Source organism: Dromiciops gliroides, chromosome 4 (assembly GCF_019393635.1).
Source record: "Dromiciops gliroides isolate mDroGli1 chromosome 4, mDroGli1.pri, whole genome shotgun sequence".
NCBI classification, from domain to species: Eukaryota; Metazoa; Chordata; class Mammalia; order Microbiotheria; family Microbiotheriidae; genus Dromiciops; species Dromiciops gliroides.
In genome coordinates, this window is record NC_057864.1 from 494427367 (window position 1) to 494445678 (window position 18312).

The 18312-nt window shown below is 56.4% G+C and overlaps 1 protein-coding gene across 1 annotated transcript in view; it reads right to left on the reverse strand.

Annotated features, from left to right (window-relative positions):
• Positions 1 to 18312, reverse strand: part of PCNT (pericentrin) — a 134444-nt gene that overhangs the window by 93857 nt on the left and 22275 nt on the right. The window contains exons 8-18 of the mRNA XM_044002591.1: positions 16585 to 16761; positions 13895 to 14150; positions 11399 to 11454; positions 11035 to 11209; positions 10413 to 10537; positions 9679 to 9790; positions 6623 to 6854; positions 6172 to 6259; positions 4709 to 4892; positions 3635 to 3870; positions 1905 to 2263 (exon numbers count right to left, since the gene is read on the reverse strand). Coding sequence (XP_043858526.1) covers positions 1905 to 2263; positions 3635 to 3870; positions 4709 to 4892; positions 6172 to 6259; positions 6623 to 6854; positions 9679 to 9790; positions 10413 to 10537; positions 11035 to 11209; positions 11399 to 11454; positions 13895 to 14150; positions 16585 to 16761 — 2000 coding nt within the window. The remainder of the gene's footprint in view (positions 1 to 1904; positions 2264 to 3634; positions 3871 to 4708; positions 4893 to 6171; positions 6260 to 6622; positions 6855 to 9678; positions 9791 to 10412; positions 10538 to 11034; positions 11210 to 11398; positions 11455 to 13894; positions 14151 to 16584; positions 16762 to 18312) is intronic.

An 18312-nucleotide genomic window follows, 5' to 3' on the forward strand; every position in this document is an offset into this window, starting at 1 on the left:
AGCCTGCTCTGCACCCTGCTATCCTCTGCTCTCCTTCACACTCATTGCAGTTGGGTCAACTCTGCTCCTCCGCCCTCCATCAGCCCCCCGGGCCTCAGCTGGGCCTCTCCTTGGGCCCGCCTGAAACCTCTCTCAAGGGCCACCTGCTCCATGAGGCCCTTCTTGATCAGAGGCAGCTGGTGGTGCCATGGACAGAGCCGGGCCTCAAGCTGGAACGCCTCCAACAGTGCTAATCACTTCACCTGTTTGTCTCAGTGTACTCACCTTTAAAACGGGATAATAACAGCCCTCCCTCCCAGGGTCCTAGAGAGGATCCCATGAGAGACTCTTAAAGCCTTCTGCAAACCTCGGAGCACTTGATACAAACTGCCCTGCTATTGATCTCCCCTCCACAGAACCGCACGCCCCGACCCAAGCAGACAGTAACGTCCAATCCCCTGGCCATGGCCGTTCCCCCAGGGCCTGGCGCCCTTCGGCCAGAGAAGATACTGAAGAAATGCTTGAAGGACCATCTCTGGAGGACACTCCCTCTTACTTCTCTCAGTCTTAGGAACATCTGCTACCCCATCACAGGAGCCAATCACAGGCCTCGCCAGATCCAGAGGTGTAGGAAACCCTCTAAATTACCTAGCGCTGTTGCTGCATCTGACTCTCCATGACCCCAGTTGGGGTTCTCTTGGAAGAGATACTGGTGTGCTTGGCCATCTCCTTCTCCAGCTCATTTGACAGATGAGGAACTGAGGTAAGCAGGGATAAGTGACTTGCCCAGGGTCACCCAGCTGGGAAATGTTTGAAGCTGGATTTGAACTGAGGTCCTCCTGACTCCAGGGATGGTATTCTACGGACTGCGCTACCAAGCTGATTTGAAATCACCTAGTGAGGGGCAGCTAGGTGGTGCAGTGGATAAAGCACTGGCCCTGGATTCAGGAGGACCTGAGTTCAAATCTGACCTCAGACACTTCACATTTACTAGCTGTGTGACCCTGGGCAAGTCACTTAACCCTCACTGCCCCACAAAAATTAAAAAAATTTAAAAAATAAATAAATCACCTAGTGAAACCCCTCACTTTGCAGGCATATGGGTAAACTGAGGGTTCACCTCCGGCAACTCCTGCAGTGGTCTGCACAAAGTTCCCATCGAGGATGGATGCCAAGGCACCAGACAAGGTCCTGGCTAAAGGCTCCTGGCTCTTTTACCTCACCAAGCCCCCTACCCCCTTGGTGGCATGCAGGGAGCATGCACACATAAGCATGTGGCAGCGGGTTTGTTCCATGTAAGCAATTTAACAGGGTGACTTCTCTTGTTTTGTCTATGTTTCTGAATGTCTGTTAGAAGGAACGGCTCTCGGGTCAGGGGGACAGACAGGGAAGAGTCTGGGTGATGTTAAGACAAAGGTATCAGTAGATTTCTTTGAAATATAGGACTTGCACAAGAGAGCCCAGATGGGCAGAAGGTGAGGCTGCATTTCCTAAGGCTCCACCAGCTGGGTCTGGGCTGGGACAGGCTCAGTCCACGCTGCTGGAGGCCTGGGGCCCAGGGACATCGCACGCCATCCACAGAAGGGCACAGCGAGCCATCTGCACTGATGGATGCACTGCTCCAGGCACAACCTCCAGTGCCGGGAGCCCCGATGCCTGAATACAAGAGCCCCAGCCTTTTAAGAGCAGAACAGGTTTAAATCTGTCCAACCAAAATACAGTTAGAGGAGAACTTGTTTGGGCACTGGAAGGCGCTGGCTTCTGTGACCCACAGACCACCACAGGGCAAGGATGCCAGCGTGGTCCCCAGCGGGACCTAATTACCAGGCACGTGGAACAAAGGAGCATCAGACCAGAAGCAAGTGGCAGGCCTGCCTCCTGGACACCGCATACCAAAGTCACCCCCATGGGTCTCAGTCACCCACCTCCCTTGGCTCGTCCGCAGCTCCGAGGCACAGTCCTCCCGGAGCCTCCGGGTGGCCGCCTCCAAGTCCTGAGCCTGGCTCTCCTCCCGCTGTCTCAGGGTCTGCTCGAGCCTGGTGATGTCAGCCGCCTGCCGGTCTCGAAGCTGCTCCAACTCCGTGACTCGGAGGTCAAAGGCCTTTCTCAAGGCCTGCTGCTCCTGCTCGGCCTTGCCGGTCAGCTCAAGGGTCAGAGCAGCCAGCTTCTCTTGGGCTTCCCTGCTTCGGACTTGCCAGTGATCCTCCTCGTCCTTGATCTGCTGGATCTCCTCCTGCAACTTCCTCACTTCTCTCTGGTGGTCTTCAGCAAGGGCGCTTCTCATCTACAAAGAGAAGCGTCAGAGCCACAGCCACACCCGCGTGCGCCTGCACTTCAGCCTCCTCCCTCCCAGCCCCCCCCCCTCGCCCTGGCTCAGGGGAGAGTGACCCCGTGAGGAGCACCACCCCGGGCCAGAGGAGGGCGCTGCTGAAGGGGCGTGCACTCAGTGCTGGGGCCCCGAACGCTTTATCTGCATCTGGGGCGAAGGCCGCGGCAGGCGCGCCATCAAAGCAGAAGAGGCCGAGCCGGGAGGGCCAGCGAGCACGGGGCTCACTGGTCAGGGCCCCAAAGGAAGTGGCCGGCCTAGGCACCGGGCTGACTCGCGATCTGATAAGAACAGCAAAGCCGGCCTTGGCTACCAAAAGATCAGCCCCACAAATCTAAGATGACGGAAGACAGGTGACGGTTCTTCTGAAAAGGAGGCAGAGTTCTTACAGGACTGCAAGCTCCGTCAGGAGGCTGACCCTGAACTCGATGCAGGCAAGAGGGCCCAAGGCCGCCAGGGACAGAGAAAGCGCGATCTTCTTCTGCTCAGCCATGCTGGGCCTCTCTTGAAGTGCTCAAGGGAAGAAGAGTTGCAAGGATCCCGACGTCCTGCTACCACCTGTGTCCAATGGGCCGGCTCTGTGGCCTGCCCCTCTGCTCAGCCCTCTCCTCCAGAGCCCCTGCGCCCGGCCCTGGCCAGCTGCCTCGCCTTTCTCCCACACTGACTGAGCACCCTGTGTCCTGCTCTCTCCTCGGGTGCCTCCTAGGTGGGACAGATCTTTCACTGATGCTACCACCCCATCAGTACCACTGGGGCAGGGCCCACCTAGCATTTATAGTCCCAGCACCTGCCCCACAGAGAACACACGACAATGCTGGGGTTCTGAAGGGGGGCAAAGAGGGCCGGGGGTAGATGCTAGTGTATCCTGAGACAAAAGGCAACCGAAACAGGGCCTGCTAGGCCCCCTGAGCTAGGGAGGGCAGGAGGGACACTCTATCCCATGGCCTGCAGAGCAGCTCTGGGCCAGGCTGGAGCCATCTGCAGCCTTGTCTGGCCTCAACTGGGTGGCTTCATCCTCACCACTGCCACAGCATTTTTCTCACCAAGAGCCCGGGAGAAGAGAGGCAAAGGAGCCTTAGCCCCTTTTGTTTAAAGAGGGTCCCGGAGCTTGGCCCAGGCTCTCCCTCTCCGAAAGGGAGCCCAGGCACCACACTGCCCCCTGTACTCTCCCAGCTCTGAGCCCCAGTAGAAGATGGGCACAAACAACAATCCGAGGCCTACGAGGGAGAAGTGAAGGGAGGCCTGTGGGCTAGGCCTGTGGGCCGCAAACAAGGACGACCCCCACCCCCCAGGACACAACACGCCCCAGGGCCGGCTGCCAGTACTTGCCTTCTCGGCTTCTGCCTTCAGACAGATCTCGCGCTGCAGCTTCTCTTGCAGTTCAGCCTTTTCTGTCTTTGCAAGGCCGACTTCTTCTGTGAGTCGAGAGATAAGCTCCTCCTTGGACTGTAGCTGGGCCACTCTGACTTTGTGATCCTCTTCCAGGGCCAAGACCCTCTCTGCCACCTCTGCTTCCACCTGGCGGGCAGCATCCTGAGCGCTCTGTAATCTCACCTTGATCATCTCTACAAGAAACCAAAGATGGCACTGATCGTGTCTGGCAGTCATGCTAGCCCAGGGACCTGCACGGGGGCCAAAAGGAGCAGGCCCTGAAGGCTGTAGCCTGGAGCACGGCGCCGGCTGAGTGCAGGGACCCAAACCGGGGCTTGGCAATGACGGGCATCTTGTAGGTTTGGGAGGCCTGCGCCCCGCCCTCCCCTCCCCCAAGGGATCCTTCTCTTCCCTCAAGGCTCAGTGCAGCCTCCCTTCCTCCGTGAAGCTTCCCCGACAGCCTCAGCCGTCTGGGTCCTCTCCACTAAGCCCCGTCTTGGCTGATACTTGTCAAGGTGCCCATCACCCCACAGCCTCCCTAGGAACAAAATGTCAGCTGCCTGAGGGGAAGCACCGTGCCTACAGAAGCCTTTCTATACCCAGCGAACAGGGTCTCACACACAGTTAAGTTAATTCCAATTGGCTGGACATAACTGACGTGTACCAGATCAAACTAGACCAAACCAGACTCAGCTGGATCAGACGGGGCTGGCTTGGACCGTCTGAACCGGACTGGACCAGACTGCCCTAGAATGGACCTGAGGGGAGTGAAGCACACCACACTGGTCTGAGCTAGATTAGACTGGACCACAGAGAACTGGACAGGGGCTGCTGTTCTATTCAGACTCTCCCACGGTGGGGATGTTTTGTGCTGCAGGGGCAGGGGCAGTCTGGCAGGGATCTGGCCTATTTGGCCTCCTCCTGCCCACTCCTGGCCCAAGACAAGCTCCAGCAGGGACAATTCCCAGCCACCGTCTTTTCTGGTCTTCAGGGTGCCGCCGTCTTGAGTCGGGCGAGGCTGGCCAGCAGTACCTTTCCTATGGTCCTCCGTGAGGCTGGTGCGCAGCTCTTCGAGGTCCAGGCAGTGCTGCCGCTTCTCCCTCGCCATCTCTGCCAAGTGCATCTCCTTGTAATGAGTCTCCAGAGAAGCCGCAAATGCGTGCCGTTCTTCCTTGTATTTCTCTTCAAGCTGTTGCCTAAGATGCACTATGCCCTCCTAGGAGACGAGACAAGGGAAGGGGAGCTGAGAGCCAGCCCTCTCCGTGTGCCCTCCCTCCCTCCCACGGCTCCACCCTGCGCAGGCTCACACACCAATCACTCCTGAGGGCAGGGCTACGTCTAACCAAAGGCAGCACGTGGTGGGCAGGCAGCTGCCCAGGGCCCAAGGACCCATCAGGGCTTCCACGGTCACTCCAGTTGCACTGTGGTCTCAAAAAGTCCCAAGACCATCCCCACGAGCCAGGGGCCAACTTTCTTTTATCTCATCCTCATCACATTAAGTTGGGGTGACTGATGCAGACCCACTGGGAGTCAGCACAATCTCACTTAAGGGGAACAAGGAAAGACCCAAGCCTCGGGCCTCTGATGAAGCAAAGCTGCAAACCCAATTCCCAGCCCTCCCTAAGAGAGAGGGGACACTGACCGTCTCCAGACCTCTCCTTCCCTAGCAGCAGCACCTAGAACTGCTACTGCCACAAAGCACTCTCATCTCCAAACTCAGCTTATCTCAGCCTTGGTCTGAGCAACAAGACAAGTCCTTGTCCTGCAGCCCGAGTCAGAAAAGACGGCTCCAGCCAGAGCCTTCGGGGTTCACAGGGGGTCTTCCATAGGGCAACCCACAGGAGGCAGGGAGGGACTGGGCTGAGAGCCACCACCTGCTTTAAGAAGGAGCAAACTGGGGGCAGCTAGGTGGCATGGTGGATAAAACACTGGCCCAAGGGGGCAGCTAGGTGGCGCAGTGGACAGAGCACCGGCCTTGGAGTCATTACCCCATAAAAAACAAAAACAAAAACAAGATGCCCCCCTTCCATTGGGGCAGTCATGATGTCATCCCACCCCCATCCAGCCACTAGACGTGAAGGGAGGACTTCGGAGGGGTCCGCTGGAGCGGACCCAAGTGTGCCTTCAACCAACAGAATCCCAGCCAAACCCAGCCATGTGACGAACAAGCATGTTCCCACCAGGAACATCAAGGAAAAAACTACCCTCATCGGCCCAATGCCAAAGCATTCCACCCGCCCTGGCCCCTGGTGTCACGCTGTGAGAGATCCAGTGGGACTGCAAGTCTGCTCGTGAGGTACAAGAAATTCGGAGCTCCGGGTGAGCTCAGTCCCAGGAAGCCCTCCTCGCACGCAGCTGCACAAGACCCTTCCATGGCCCCACCAGCGCCCCCGGCCCCCTTCTCCCTCCTGAGGCCTCAGCCATGGGACCCGGCGCCCAGAAGCTTCCCTCGCCCTGTCTGTGCCCAGGGCTGGTGTCAGAGGCCACGTGCTCACCTTGTGCTTCTGCAGCTGAAGCATGAGCTGATCCAGGTGGGCTTTTCCTTCTACTTTCGACACCTCTTCCACAAAGCCAAGGAACCAACTGCAACAGGAGAGAGAGGAGGGAAGCACTTGGGCTTCCCCCACACAGCAGGAGAACTCCCTGGGCTGCCCCCATGCCCTCTCTGCCCACGGGCTTCCAGAAAAAACCCTCCTCCCGAGTCCTTCACAGGGGGAGGATTCTGCCCAGTCTGAGGGAAGAACAAGGACCCAGGGGAATGGGCATCTTCTGTGGCAGAAGAAAACAGGAAGCACAGAGAAAGCTGTCTGGGGAGGGGGGCCTGGGGCCTGATCTCGGCCGGAGGGGCCCTCCTGACTGGTGGGGCAGGCACGAGAGGCCTGCGGGTGTCCACGCCCACAAAGCCGAGCATCCCTGGCCTCCGCACAGCGGGCTGCCTCGGTTTACCTGACATCCTCGAAGTCAAAGAAGGAGTGCTCCCCGACCTCCCGCAGCCTCTGGTGGAGCAGATCTAAGTCCTCGCGGTGGCTCTCTTCGGCATCGCGCAGCTTCCGCTCAAAATACAGGCGCAGCTGCTCCAGCTCGGTCTCGTGCTCACTCTTCCGCTGCTCAAAGTCATGCTTGAGATGCTCAATTTGCTCCACGTGGGACGCTCGAGCCAGAAGCTGCTCCTTGAGCTCTGTAATGGAAAGTGGGAAAGCTGGGGTGGCCTCCTAGACACCACGCTCCTGGGGAGAAGAGAATGCCACAGCACCAGTACCACCTTGAACCCCGCACCCAGAAGTACTCGGAGCCTGAGGAAGCTCCTCTGTGCCACATCCCAGGGTGCTCCTGCCCCGCTCCTTTCCCTACCCCCCACCCCTGTCCCTGCAGGTTTCCCGCCCCCTCCCGTCCGCTCCCATCGTCCCACTGCTCCTCCTCAGTCTCTTTCCCTCCGTTTTCATCCAGGTCCTGCCTCTTAACCTCAGGGACCCCTCAAGGCTCAGGCCAGCCAGCCCTCGTCTCTCCTATCTCTGTACAAGTTCACTTGGTGATGCCATCAGCTGCCATGGAACTAATGACCTTTAAGTTAGCTCAGTGGTGCTGTGGATAGAGAGCCTGGAATCAGGAAGACTAGAGTTCAAATCCAGCCTCAGACACTTACTAGCTGTGTGACCCTGAGCAAGTCATTTCACTCTCTTGGTCTCAGTTTCCTCATCTGTTTTTACAAGCTGGAGAAGGACATGGCCGACCCCTCCGGCATCTTTGCCAAGAAAACCCCAAAGAAGGTCACTGAGTCAGCCACAAGGGAACCAACGGAGCAAGCAGCGGAGGATTCTCAGACCTACTGCCCTTCCCCGGCCTGTCCGCTGACCTCCAATCTCCCATCCCCACCTCCCTGTCAGACATCCCAAACTCAACCATGCCCACCTCATCACTGCGCAGGGCACCAGCCTCCTCCCCGTCCTTGGGCTCCAAACCACAAGCCCACCTCATTCTCAATGTCTGTGACCCTCCATCCATGAGACTGCTGCCCAAACTTTTGTTGACGTCACCTCTCCAACCCCTCCTGGATCTGCCCTCCTCTCCTGTGATACTGCTCCCCCCACCCTGGCGCAGACTCAGCCGCTAAGGTGCAGGTCTCACCACGTCACTCTCCCAGCTCAGTGAACTCCATTGGCTCCCTAGGGCCCCAGGAGTAAAGAACACGCTGTTTGCCATGCCAAGCTGCTTGTAACCCCACCCCCTCCTCCGTCTGGTCTCTTACTCCTCCCGGCAGCTCTCTGAGCACTAGTTCTGGGCATTCTCTCCCCTCTGACTGCTCAGCTCCCAGCTAAAAGCCCCATTTCTATCAGCTGCGGCACTGGGCTAGTGGTCCCCCTCGGCTGACCGTCACCTCGGCCGCCAGGGAGCATCTTGTCGGAAGGAGCTGTTGCGTGTTGTCTCCCTCACTAGGGCGCGAGCTAACGTGACTGTCTTTTGCCTCTCTTTGTATCTCCAGGACTTGGCAGTGTCTGGCGCACAGCAGGTACTTAATAAATGCTTGTCGACAACCGACTACGAGGCCAAAGCCCATTATGTGTGTGTGCACACACATGTCCACATGTGTGCGTGTGCTTGTGTGCACATGCACATGCTTGCAGGTACGAATCATGACCCTCAGCCAGTCCAGACCGATACCCTGTTCCTCATCTGCAGAGTTTTCTTTGCTGCCCATCATGTTCTGTTAAACACTGATGTAACTGGATGGGATCAGCTGCCCAGGTCTAGATGTCCTGCCAGGGCCCCCAAATTCTACCCCCGTGAAGGAATCAGCCAAGAAGGGCCTGGAACCCTGGGATGTGGTGTTTGGAGGGAGGCTTCCCTGTCAGCCACAAGAATGCCTTGGACTGTCCCCCAGCTCGCTGCTGGTCCCAGGACAAGCCATCCCAGCCTGAACTGCACCTTTGCACTGTGAGGCCCCACAGCAGCTCTCCCCGTCCCACCGGGAGGCCCACCAACCTCCTTGCTTCGGTCCCCAGCCCATCTCTGAACCTTCCTGCACACCTGAAAGGCACCTACCTGTCTGAGAGGGCCCTCCCTCCCACCTGCCTGATCTTTATTCTGGATACACTGATCAAGAATGAGAGGGGGCAGCTAGGTAGATAGAGCACTGGCCCTGGAGTCAGGAGGACCTGAGTTCAAATCCACCCTCAGACACTTGACACTTACTAGTGTAACAATTGAAATGACGCCACCTACTGGAGAGCTACTGTAGGAAAGCTCCGCCATGAGGAGAAGGTATCTGAGGGCAAGCCATGCGGTCAGGTCCTTGGCGTCAGGAAGTGATGTTTGCTCGGCCTTTCTCTCTCTTCACCAAATTCTATTCTCCTTAATAAATGCTTAAAAGTCTAAACTCTTGCTAAAGCTTATAATTTATTGGAGACCACTCATTAGGTATTTTAGACAGTATAGCTGGAATTTTAGCCCCTTACACTAGCTGTGTGACCCTGGGCAAGTCACTTAACCCCAATTGCCTCACCAAAAAAAGAAAAAGAGCTGTCAGGCGGAGGGAATAGAACATCAGCTCTGGATTCAGGAGGACCCGAGTTCAAATCTGGCCTCAGACACTTACTAGCTGTGGGACTCTGGGCAAGTCACTTACCCCTCACACCCCCCTACCCCCCCCACCCCCCGCCCCAAAAGAACAAGAGTTGTCAGGGCAGTCGGTGGAGAACTGGGCTAAAGGCCAGGAACACCTGGCATCCTGTCCTGCTTCTGACGCTTACTGGCCACGTGACCCCAGGGCAGTTACCTGACTTCTTCTCTCAATGATCTGACAACTCTGAGCTGCAGAGGAATTAGCAACCTACATCAGTAGAGGGATTTTCCTCACCTGGGAGTCCCTGATACTGTTAGTATTCTTTCCTCTGAGGGAATGCAAGCTTTTTGAAAGCAGGGCTTGTTCAGCCCCTAACACAGTGCTGGGCACACAGGAGGCAAGCACGCTAGTCCATCACCGATACAAGTGCTCTCAAACATACCGTTCAACTCCTGTCGATTTGCTCGTGTGGAATCCAGCTGGGACCACAGCTGCTGGATTTCTTCTCGATACCGAGCCTGCAGTTCTTCACAGGAAGCTTGAAGCACATCCAGCTGCACCCAAGAGGAAAGTCATCAGGCACAGCCCAATACTGGGGCCTCAAGCAGGGGAGTTGTGTCACTGTGACTGCTTCCAGGGCAAGCCCCCAAGGCTGGGGTGTGGGCAGGCAGGCAGAGGCTCAGGAAGCTGGGCACAAGGGCACAGACCGCCCACGACTCCAGGCAGCAGCTTGCAGGGAAGCTACAGGCAGCAACCTGGGGGGGGAAAAGTCCCTGGCCTGCTCTGAAAACAAGCTTCTGCAACTGTAAAACAGGCACCAAGCCCTGCTGTGGCTGTGCCAGGGACCTCAGAGCGGAGAAGAAGACAGAGTGGACAGCAGCACCCCCACACACGGCAGCTGTTCTTACCACAAATACTGACACCCTGCCTAAGAAACAAGGCAGAGGACCAGTGTGGCCCGCCCCCCGCCCCCTTGCAAGCCCCAGGATCAAAGTTTCAGGACATGGGGCTGAGAAGAGCCCAAACCACTCTAAGGTGACAGAGGGGTCACTGCCCACAGCTGTGAAGGGAGCGTTCACACCAGGAATCCCACAACGGCTGCAACAGCCATCATTTGCCAACCAAACAAAGGTGCTGAGCCTCCGGACTTCCAAGGGAGCGTGCGAAGCCACTCACCTCTTGCTGCTTTTCTCTAACTTTCAGATCCATTTCTCGTAAGGCCTGGGCATGCTGGAGCTGCAGCTCCTGGCGAAGGTCCTTCAGGGCCGCCTGGTGCTCAGCCTGCAGGCCTAGGAGAGCAGCTGGAAGAGAAGCAGCCCGGGGGGCCTCTGTCGCCTGGCACAGACGAGAGAGAACCTTCCCAGCGCACTGGGGGACAGTGACCCAGCTCCCTCCCTCCCGGGGAAGAAACAATACTCTTCTGATGGGGAAAATGGCTTTGACATTCTTCCCCATAAAAGGTTAAAAGAGAAGGGCATTGGAATTAAAAATTAAATTTGGGAAGGGAAGAGAAGGGAAAGGGGAGGGCCCTGGGCTAAGCACCGTACAGACACTACCCTGGGAGCCAGGTGCTCTTATCATCACGGCTGAGGAAATGGGGGCAGAGAGGCTGAGCGCCTTTCGGGCAGCCTGTGGCTGGATTGGAACTCGGGTCTTCCTAACAGCAGCCCTGTGCCCTCTGCACCATGGTGCTGCTTGCACCCAGACTAGAGTGGCCCAGAATCTTCTCCTTAAGTATCACAGAGCATCCAGACCCCATAGGAAGGAGCTGCCCCGCCCCGCCCCCTGCAGACCCTACCTTCAGCCTGGGCCTTGTCTCGACCCATCTTATCCAGCTCAGCCTTCTGCCCGGCTAACTGGGCACTCAGGGCCGCGCGCATGCTCTCCATCTCGGCGCGATGCTTTTCAGACAGCTCTTCCTGTAACCTTCCTAAGCTCAAGGCCCTCTCCGAGTCCCAGTCTGCCTTGAGTGTCTGGCAAAACACAAAGCAGAGCACGGGCCCCTCTGGAAGACCTGCGCGCAATCACAGGGCCAGGGGAAGCAGGCAGAGGAGGTGGCCAATGGGGGACCCTGACAGAGCCCCCGGTGGGCAAAGGGCTTGGCATGTGTCACATCATCAGTCTCACAGCGCCTGGGTGGGTGCTGGCCCAGGGTCACTCACCTCCCGTGTCTGGGCGTGTGCCTCCATTTCTGACTCCAGCTTCTTCTCCAGGTCGGCTGAAATACATAACAGAGTCAACCATAAACACCAACTGCAGACATCAGTCTGTAGCCAGCTTTCCCCCCTGCTGCTCCGCCCGGGAGGGAGGGAGGGAGGGAGGAAGGAAGAAGGGAGGGAGGGAGGGAGGAAGGGAGGAAGAAAGAAGGGAGGGAGGGAGGGAGGAAGGGAGGAAGGGAGGAAGGAAGGAAGGAAGAAAGAAGGGAGGGAGGGAGGGAGGGAGGGAGGAAGGAAGGAAGAAGGGAGGGAGGGAGGAAGGGAGGTGAGGAAGGAAGGGGAGGAAGGGAGCCCAGGGAGGAAGTGATGACAGGGCTCCCCAGGAGAGAGAGGGAGCAAGGAGGACACGGGAGACATATTCAGGGGGCCAAACACTAGGACCGATGAGAATGGCTCTGGGAAGGACATCGACAAAGGAACTTTGGGTACTGATATGGTCTGTTAACTTGGCCTGAGGCAGGGCCAACCCCAAGGGAAACCCACTGGGCTGCACGGGGGCCACTCCCAAAGGAAGCCCATCTTTATGAACTCTGCACGTCATCCCAATGATGCAGCATAGGAGGAGAAACCCTTTGGTTCACAGTGAATTTCATGAAGAAATTCCAGCCCAAAGAATCCCTTTATCAGAGGTTTTCAAGCAAACACGCCCAGCCTCCTTGGCTGTCACCACTGTCACCCAGAGACACCCCCAGGAGGAACCCAGGGGATGGCCTGGCCTGGCCCTTCTCCAAGTATGTCAATGAGGGGACCCCAGCAGGTCCCCTGGGGGCTCATAAGAAACCATACAAAGATGGTTTCATTTCGATTCAAGTAAATACGGATAAACATAACTCACAAAACTAATTTTTCAGAGGGCAAAGGAGTCCTGAGACCAAAAAGGCAGAAAACGCCTGGGCTGGTCCCACACCCCCACACTTCCCCAGAGACAGTGGCAGAGAATGGACCAGAGTCCGCCTCTCTGGGCCAGGTGAGGCCTGAATAAATGCTTCAGACATCCCTTCATGTGACCACGAGGACACCAGGGAAAGAGACTCACCGCTGCTTAGAGCGCCAGCACCTCAAACACTCCATGCAGCCCTGATTCTTGGAGAGTGTCCGCATAAAGACCAAGCACCTTCCTCCCGACCAGCTGCTAACAGGCCAGGTCACCCTGGCTCAGCCCCACAACCACCTCCCTCCCTCCCTCGCTCCGTCTGTCTCTCCCTCTCCCCTCCTCTTATTACTTTGACAGCTTCTTTCTCCAACCCCATCACTGGATCAAGATCAGCTCATGCCAGGGGGCAGCTAAGTGGCACAGTGGATAGAGCACCGGCCCTAGATTCAGGAGGACCTGAGTTCAAATTTGGCCTCAGACACCTGACATTTACTAGCTGTGTGACCCTGGGCAAGTCACTTAACCCTCACTGCCCAGCAAAAAAAAAAAAAAAAACAGATTGGGGAAAAAGACCCCTTCACAAGACGGCGCCCACCCAACTTGACTCCTTTCCAGTCCAGATGGACCAAGTGGTTTCCTGTCTGCCCCTGGCCCTTGCTCAGGAATTCAGGACTGCCTCTTTTATTTTCCAGAATTCTTTTCCAAAGCCTTGTCAGGGTCTTCCCAGACCTCCCCCACTTTCCTCAACTATTCCTGGGGTTCTTCTGGGTCTGAGACACGCCCCGCTCCCCTATGTTCTCTCTCCTCCCCTGCCTTCTCCCCTGCCCACCAATAAAAGGCGAGCTCTGGGAGGGCAGAGGCTGTGTCCTCCTTATCCTCAACCCTCCTCCAGGGCCTCGCACACACACTCAGTAAATATCGTCTAAGGGCCCAGGTCTGGCTTTCGGACAATCATCGTGACTCTCGTTCCTATCTAGCCATCAAGACTTTCTCCAAAAACAAAGGCAGAAAACAGTGGCCACCCTGAGTGGTGAGCACCACCTGAAAAGCCTGGGTGGCATCTGACAACCTACTGCCTCTGGGCGTGCATGCGGGCACACACCCTCCCCCCAACACAAGCCACCCCCAGCTTAAACACTGGAAGGCCAAGCTCAGAGGGTCCTGTCCTGACCCCTAAGAACAGGTTCACAGAGCTCATGGCAGCTGTGTCTGGGCTTCTCTTGCCCCCGTGCTGCCTAAGAAGGGAGCTTGAAGACATATCATTTGTGGTGTCCCCAAGAAGCCAGGCCCGGCGGGAGCAGAGAGAAGGCCCAAAGGAGGACCCTGAGCACAAGGTCCAGGGCTTGCAGGTCTAGGAAGGGTCTCTGCCTCTTAAAGGGAGACCAACGAACGGAGTTTAAACAAGACGACAAGCTCTGGCCCAGGAACATGCCCACAGGCAGGTGCCAACCGCACACCCCCGAGCCAGGAAGGAAGCTGCCTGTGTACCTACTGCCCACCCGAGGTGGCGAGCGCCCGGGGCCTCGGCAGGCCAGGCCAGAGAGGGCGTGGGGGCGGGGGCGCCCTACCTAGCTCCTGCCGGTGCGCTGAGGCCATCTGCTGCATGTCCTTGCAATGCTGATCCTTGATGTGCTCCAGCTCAAACTGCAGGCGGCTCTGGACAAGGGCCACCTCCTGTGCCCGCTTGTCATTGAGCATCTCTCGCAGCTCCACCAGGGCTGTCTCCTTCTCCTTGATCAGGTTTGCCTGGCTCAGCTCCAGCTGGGCCGTGTGCATATTACTCAGGCTCAGGCGCAGAGCCTCCAGCTCCAGGCTGTGCAGAGTCTACGGGAAGAGAGAACACGGCTGAGCCCGGCCGACTGAGTGTGCCGGCTCCGGCTCCAGCCCCGGCTCTGGCCCCGGCTCCGGCTTCGGCTTCCTGTGTGGAAGGAAAGTCCTCCCCGAGGGCTGCAGCAGGGCCGCGTCATGTCTCTGCTTCTCTGTGACCAGCAGACTCCCCCCTTTGATGAGACCTTGCCAGTCTTCCCCTACTTCCCATCATCCAAGCCCACTAGGCTGGCCCGCCAGCTGGTCATCACTAGGGAACCCACCCTGGGGCCACGCCTAAGGCTGGGCACAGGTGAATGAGCCAGCTGACCAGGTGGGCTGCACATCACCCAGCACTTGCCTGGCTCTCTAAGGAACCCTGGACAGGTGGCGTGACTGGGCAAGCCAGCCCCTCCGGGCCTGCTCTGGCCCTGGGCTGTGTCTGCACAAGCTCCCTGTCAGTCTGCCTCTGCCTCCTTGGCTGCCCTCTCCAGGCTCTGGGCCAAGGGCTCCCTCTCCTGTCCACTGAGGTCAGAGGTCAGGAGGCTCCCACTCCCAAGAGCCCCTCGCTGCATTCCCTTCTCCTTAGAACTCCCATCCACCCTTCCACAGCACCAAGTCCTGAGCTTTGATGTCCCACGACATGATGGCCTCCCGTCACCATGGGACAAACCCCTACTCAGTTCAAGGCTCTCGCCTAAACACTTTAGAGAAAGCTGAGCGCTGCAGCATCGACAGTGTCAAGTCGTGGGGCTGGAGAAGACTTCTGAGAGTCCCCTGGACAGCAAGGAGGTCAGATGAGTCAAGACTCAAAGAAATTCCCTTAGTCCATTCACTGCAAAGTCAAGTACTGAAGCTGTAGCTGAAATGCTTTGGGCACACAATGAGAAGACCTGACTCACTGAAGGCCAAAGGAAACAGGGACGGCAGAAGATGAGATGGATAGAGCGTGAGAGTAGACAGACTTTGGGAGATAGTGAAGCCCAGAAGGGTCTAACGGGCTGTGCTCCATGGGCTCACAAAGAGTTGGACACACCTGAACAACAAAGCACTGGCAATACCAGACCGAAGCGAAGACAAGGCTCTGCCTCAGAGCTTATGATCAATTGGGGTAGGGAGAGTGGAAAGATGGGAGGAGGGGGCTGGCAAGGAGGTGAAGGGAAACAATGCCCACCCAGGTGAGGGAGGGGAAGGGAAAGGGAAAGAGTGAGAGGGCGAACACACACCCTTGAAGTCAAGGTGCAGGAACTGCTAGCAAGAAAGGCCTCAGGCAATGCCCAAGTTCAGTCTGAATGGGAGTTAGTAATTCCAAGGGGCAGATATGGGCAAGAGAGAGCATCCCTGCATGAGGCAGCCAGTGTAAGGGAACAGACATGGCAGAGGGAAAGGTCAGGCTGTCCAGAGCAGCACAGAGCCCTTCACTGATCAGTGAGACAACAAACACCCTTTGGGTGATTCTCATATGCCAGGGAGTCTCAATCTCTCTCCCTCTCTCACTCACACTCACACACACTCACACACCCCTATTGGGGGGGGGGGGGGAGAGCCTCCAAGCCAAGTGGGGAAGACATACAAGGACAGAACACAGAAGAAGAAGGAGGGAGGCTCAGCTGGCCAGGGGCCAGACACACTATGAGACAGAGGTGAGGAGGGGCTAAAGGGCAGCCGCCAGTGCAGAGGGGCAGACATTCAGGACAGAGCATCCTGTTCAAGGAACAGCAAGTCCATCTGCCTCCCTGGCTGGGAGTCAAGTGTGAGAAGACTGCAAAGGCCTAGGAGGCCAGGTCAGCAAAGGCCTTAGAAGCCCAGCGGGGGACGCCCTCTTTGATAACAGAAAGATGACCCAGGTGACCCCTGGGGCTGGCACTGGCCTAGTTGGAAGGGCACTGCCATGTTGTGGTCTGTCCTGGGGAGACATCTGGGGGAGTGGGCACACAAGATGTGGCAGAAGCAGAAACAACAAGATCTGTCAACAGATGGGGAGGAATCAAGGATGACTGCGAGAGCCTGAGAAGAGGGCGAAGGTGACTTCAAAATGACAGCAAAGTCTGGAATACTGTGGATGGACCAGTTGAGTGGAGGGGACAGGGGATGGGGGGAAGATCATGCACCTCAGAAGTCTCTAGGACATCCAGATCGAAAGATCTAATAGGCAGCTGGAAAAGCAGGCTTGGCACCCAAAAGAAAGGTATGATGGGAGATCAGACCAGACAAAGAGTGAGTCATATACATGGAAGGGAGACCAGATTTGTGCCACTCAATGCCCATGGGCAGAGCGAGGAGCAAGTGGACAGAAGCCACCACGAGACAAATGCGAGGTTGCTATCAGGAAATCAGTGTGAGCTCCCTACCTCTGCAAGGCAGGGGTCCTCATTCCCTGGAGTTTCTGAAGGGGAATCTTGGCTGGGTTCAGCCTTAAGAAGATACTGCGTCTGCAATGTCCAAACCCTACCTGTGCCTGAAGCTGGGCCTGCTGCATCTCGGCTTCATGCAAGGCATGCAGGTGCTCCTGAAGTTCTTCCACCGTCTGCTGGTGCCTGCTCTGAAGTTCCTCACGGAGCTGCTTCATCTCGTCTTTATGCTTAGTGATCAGTTCCTCGATCTCCCGATCGTGTTCTCGTTCGTGGATCTCGAGAAAGAAAACCCATGCCCGTCACTGTGAATGCCCAGGATTGGAGAGAAAGAACAGAGAGCGGCCTCCTAGCAATGAAGACCCCTGGCCCTGAGGGGCTCCAGGGAGAATAAATAAGTCCAATATGCAGAGTCTAGTGGGGAATGCTGCCTCATCTTCTTCATGAAGAAAACACAGCCCTGCCTCTAAAACCCAACAGACAACTCTAAAAAATAATCTAGGGGCAGCTAGGTGGTGCAGTGCATAAAGCACCAGCCTTGGATTCAAGAGGACCTGAGTTCAAATCCGACACTTGGCACTTACTAGCTGCGTGACCTTGGGCAAGTCACTTAATCCTCACTGCCCCACCAAAAAAAAAAAAATCTAACAATGAATGCCCAACAGAAGATCAGCGAGCAAAACATTACATGCTGAAAAAACACACATAAAATCTTTGGTCATAACCAAGAGAAAAGTATCAAACATGTTCTCAATGGGGGTCAGCTAGGTGGCACAGTGGATAAAGAACTGGCCCTGGATTCGGGAGTACCTGAGTTCCAATCTGGCCTCAGACACTTGACACTTACTAGCTGCGTGACCCTAGGCAAGTCACTTAACCCCCAATGCCCACCAAAAAAAAAAATGTTCTCAATGGATGTGGATAAGATGACACTGAGTTATGAAAAAACTATCAACTCTGAATGGAAGGATTTCTTCCTTGACCAAACACTGTGCACATGAAGCCTCGAGTCATCGTAGGCTCCTGGTTTGAGGACTGGACGTGAGCCCTAGCATCCTAGAGTCCAGCCACACCACTGGATGGAGGAAGTCCGTGGGACCACATTGGTGGTAAGCAGCCTCTGCATGCAAACCCTGCCCTCAGCCCCGACCCCAGCTCCACAATGAGAAAAAGATCAGAAGCGTCCACCACCAGCAGGCAGAGCACCCCACAGCCTGTCCCACTACTTCAGGAGGAGCTGATTTCTGAAAGGCTTGGGACTGGGGAAAACACAAAAGGAGAGAGATCCAAGTGTCATCATTGACCTGAAAACCCCAAGTGACCTGCCCCGAGGAAGAGTGTCCAAGCTGGAGCCAGCTCAGTCACTGACATTCTCGGACACCAAGAAATTCTTTTCTAACGACCACGACCAGCACAAAACCGAGGAAGGGCTTCCCTAGACACACAACAATAAAGCCCCATGTCCAGAAACGAAGGGAACTCGAAATAACTGCAAGGGAAGTCCCCCCTGCTGGATGGATGCATCCAAACATCCTAAGTGAAAGAATCCCATCTGGCCCCGAGTTGTCAAAGTCTAGGCTGACTGCCACTGAAACAATCACTCTCCCCAGCTCTGATCCCCTGGGAAAATCCCACTGAGGATAAAAAAAGGGATCCAAAGAGCAACAATGTTCTTGGCTACCAGAAAAGGTCTGCTGTCATCCATGAGGACCCTCTTCCTATCAAAGAGCTTAGACTAAATGCCTCCTAGGAGAATCTCTGGTTCAAAGGTGAGGTCATTTGCATGATACAAACTGCTTTCCAAATCAACTGTCCTAATTCACAGCTCC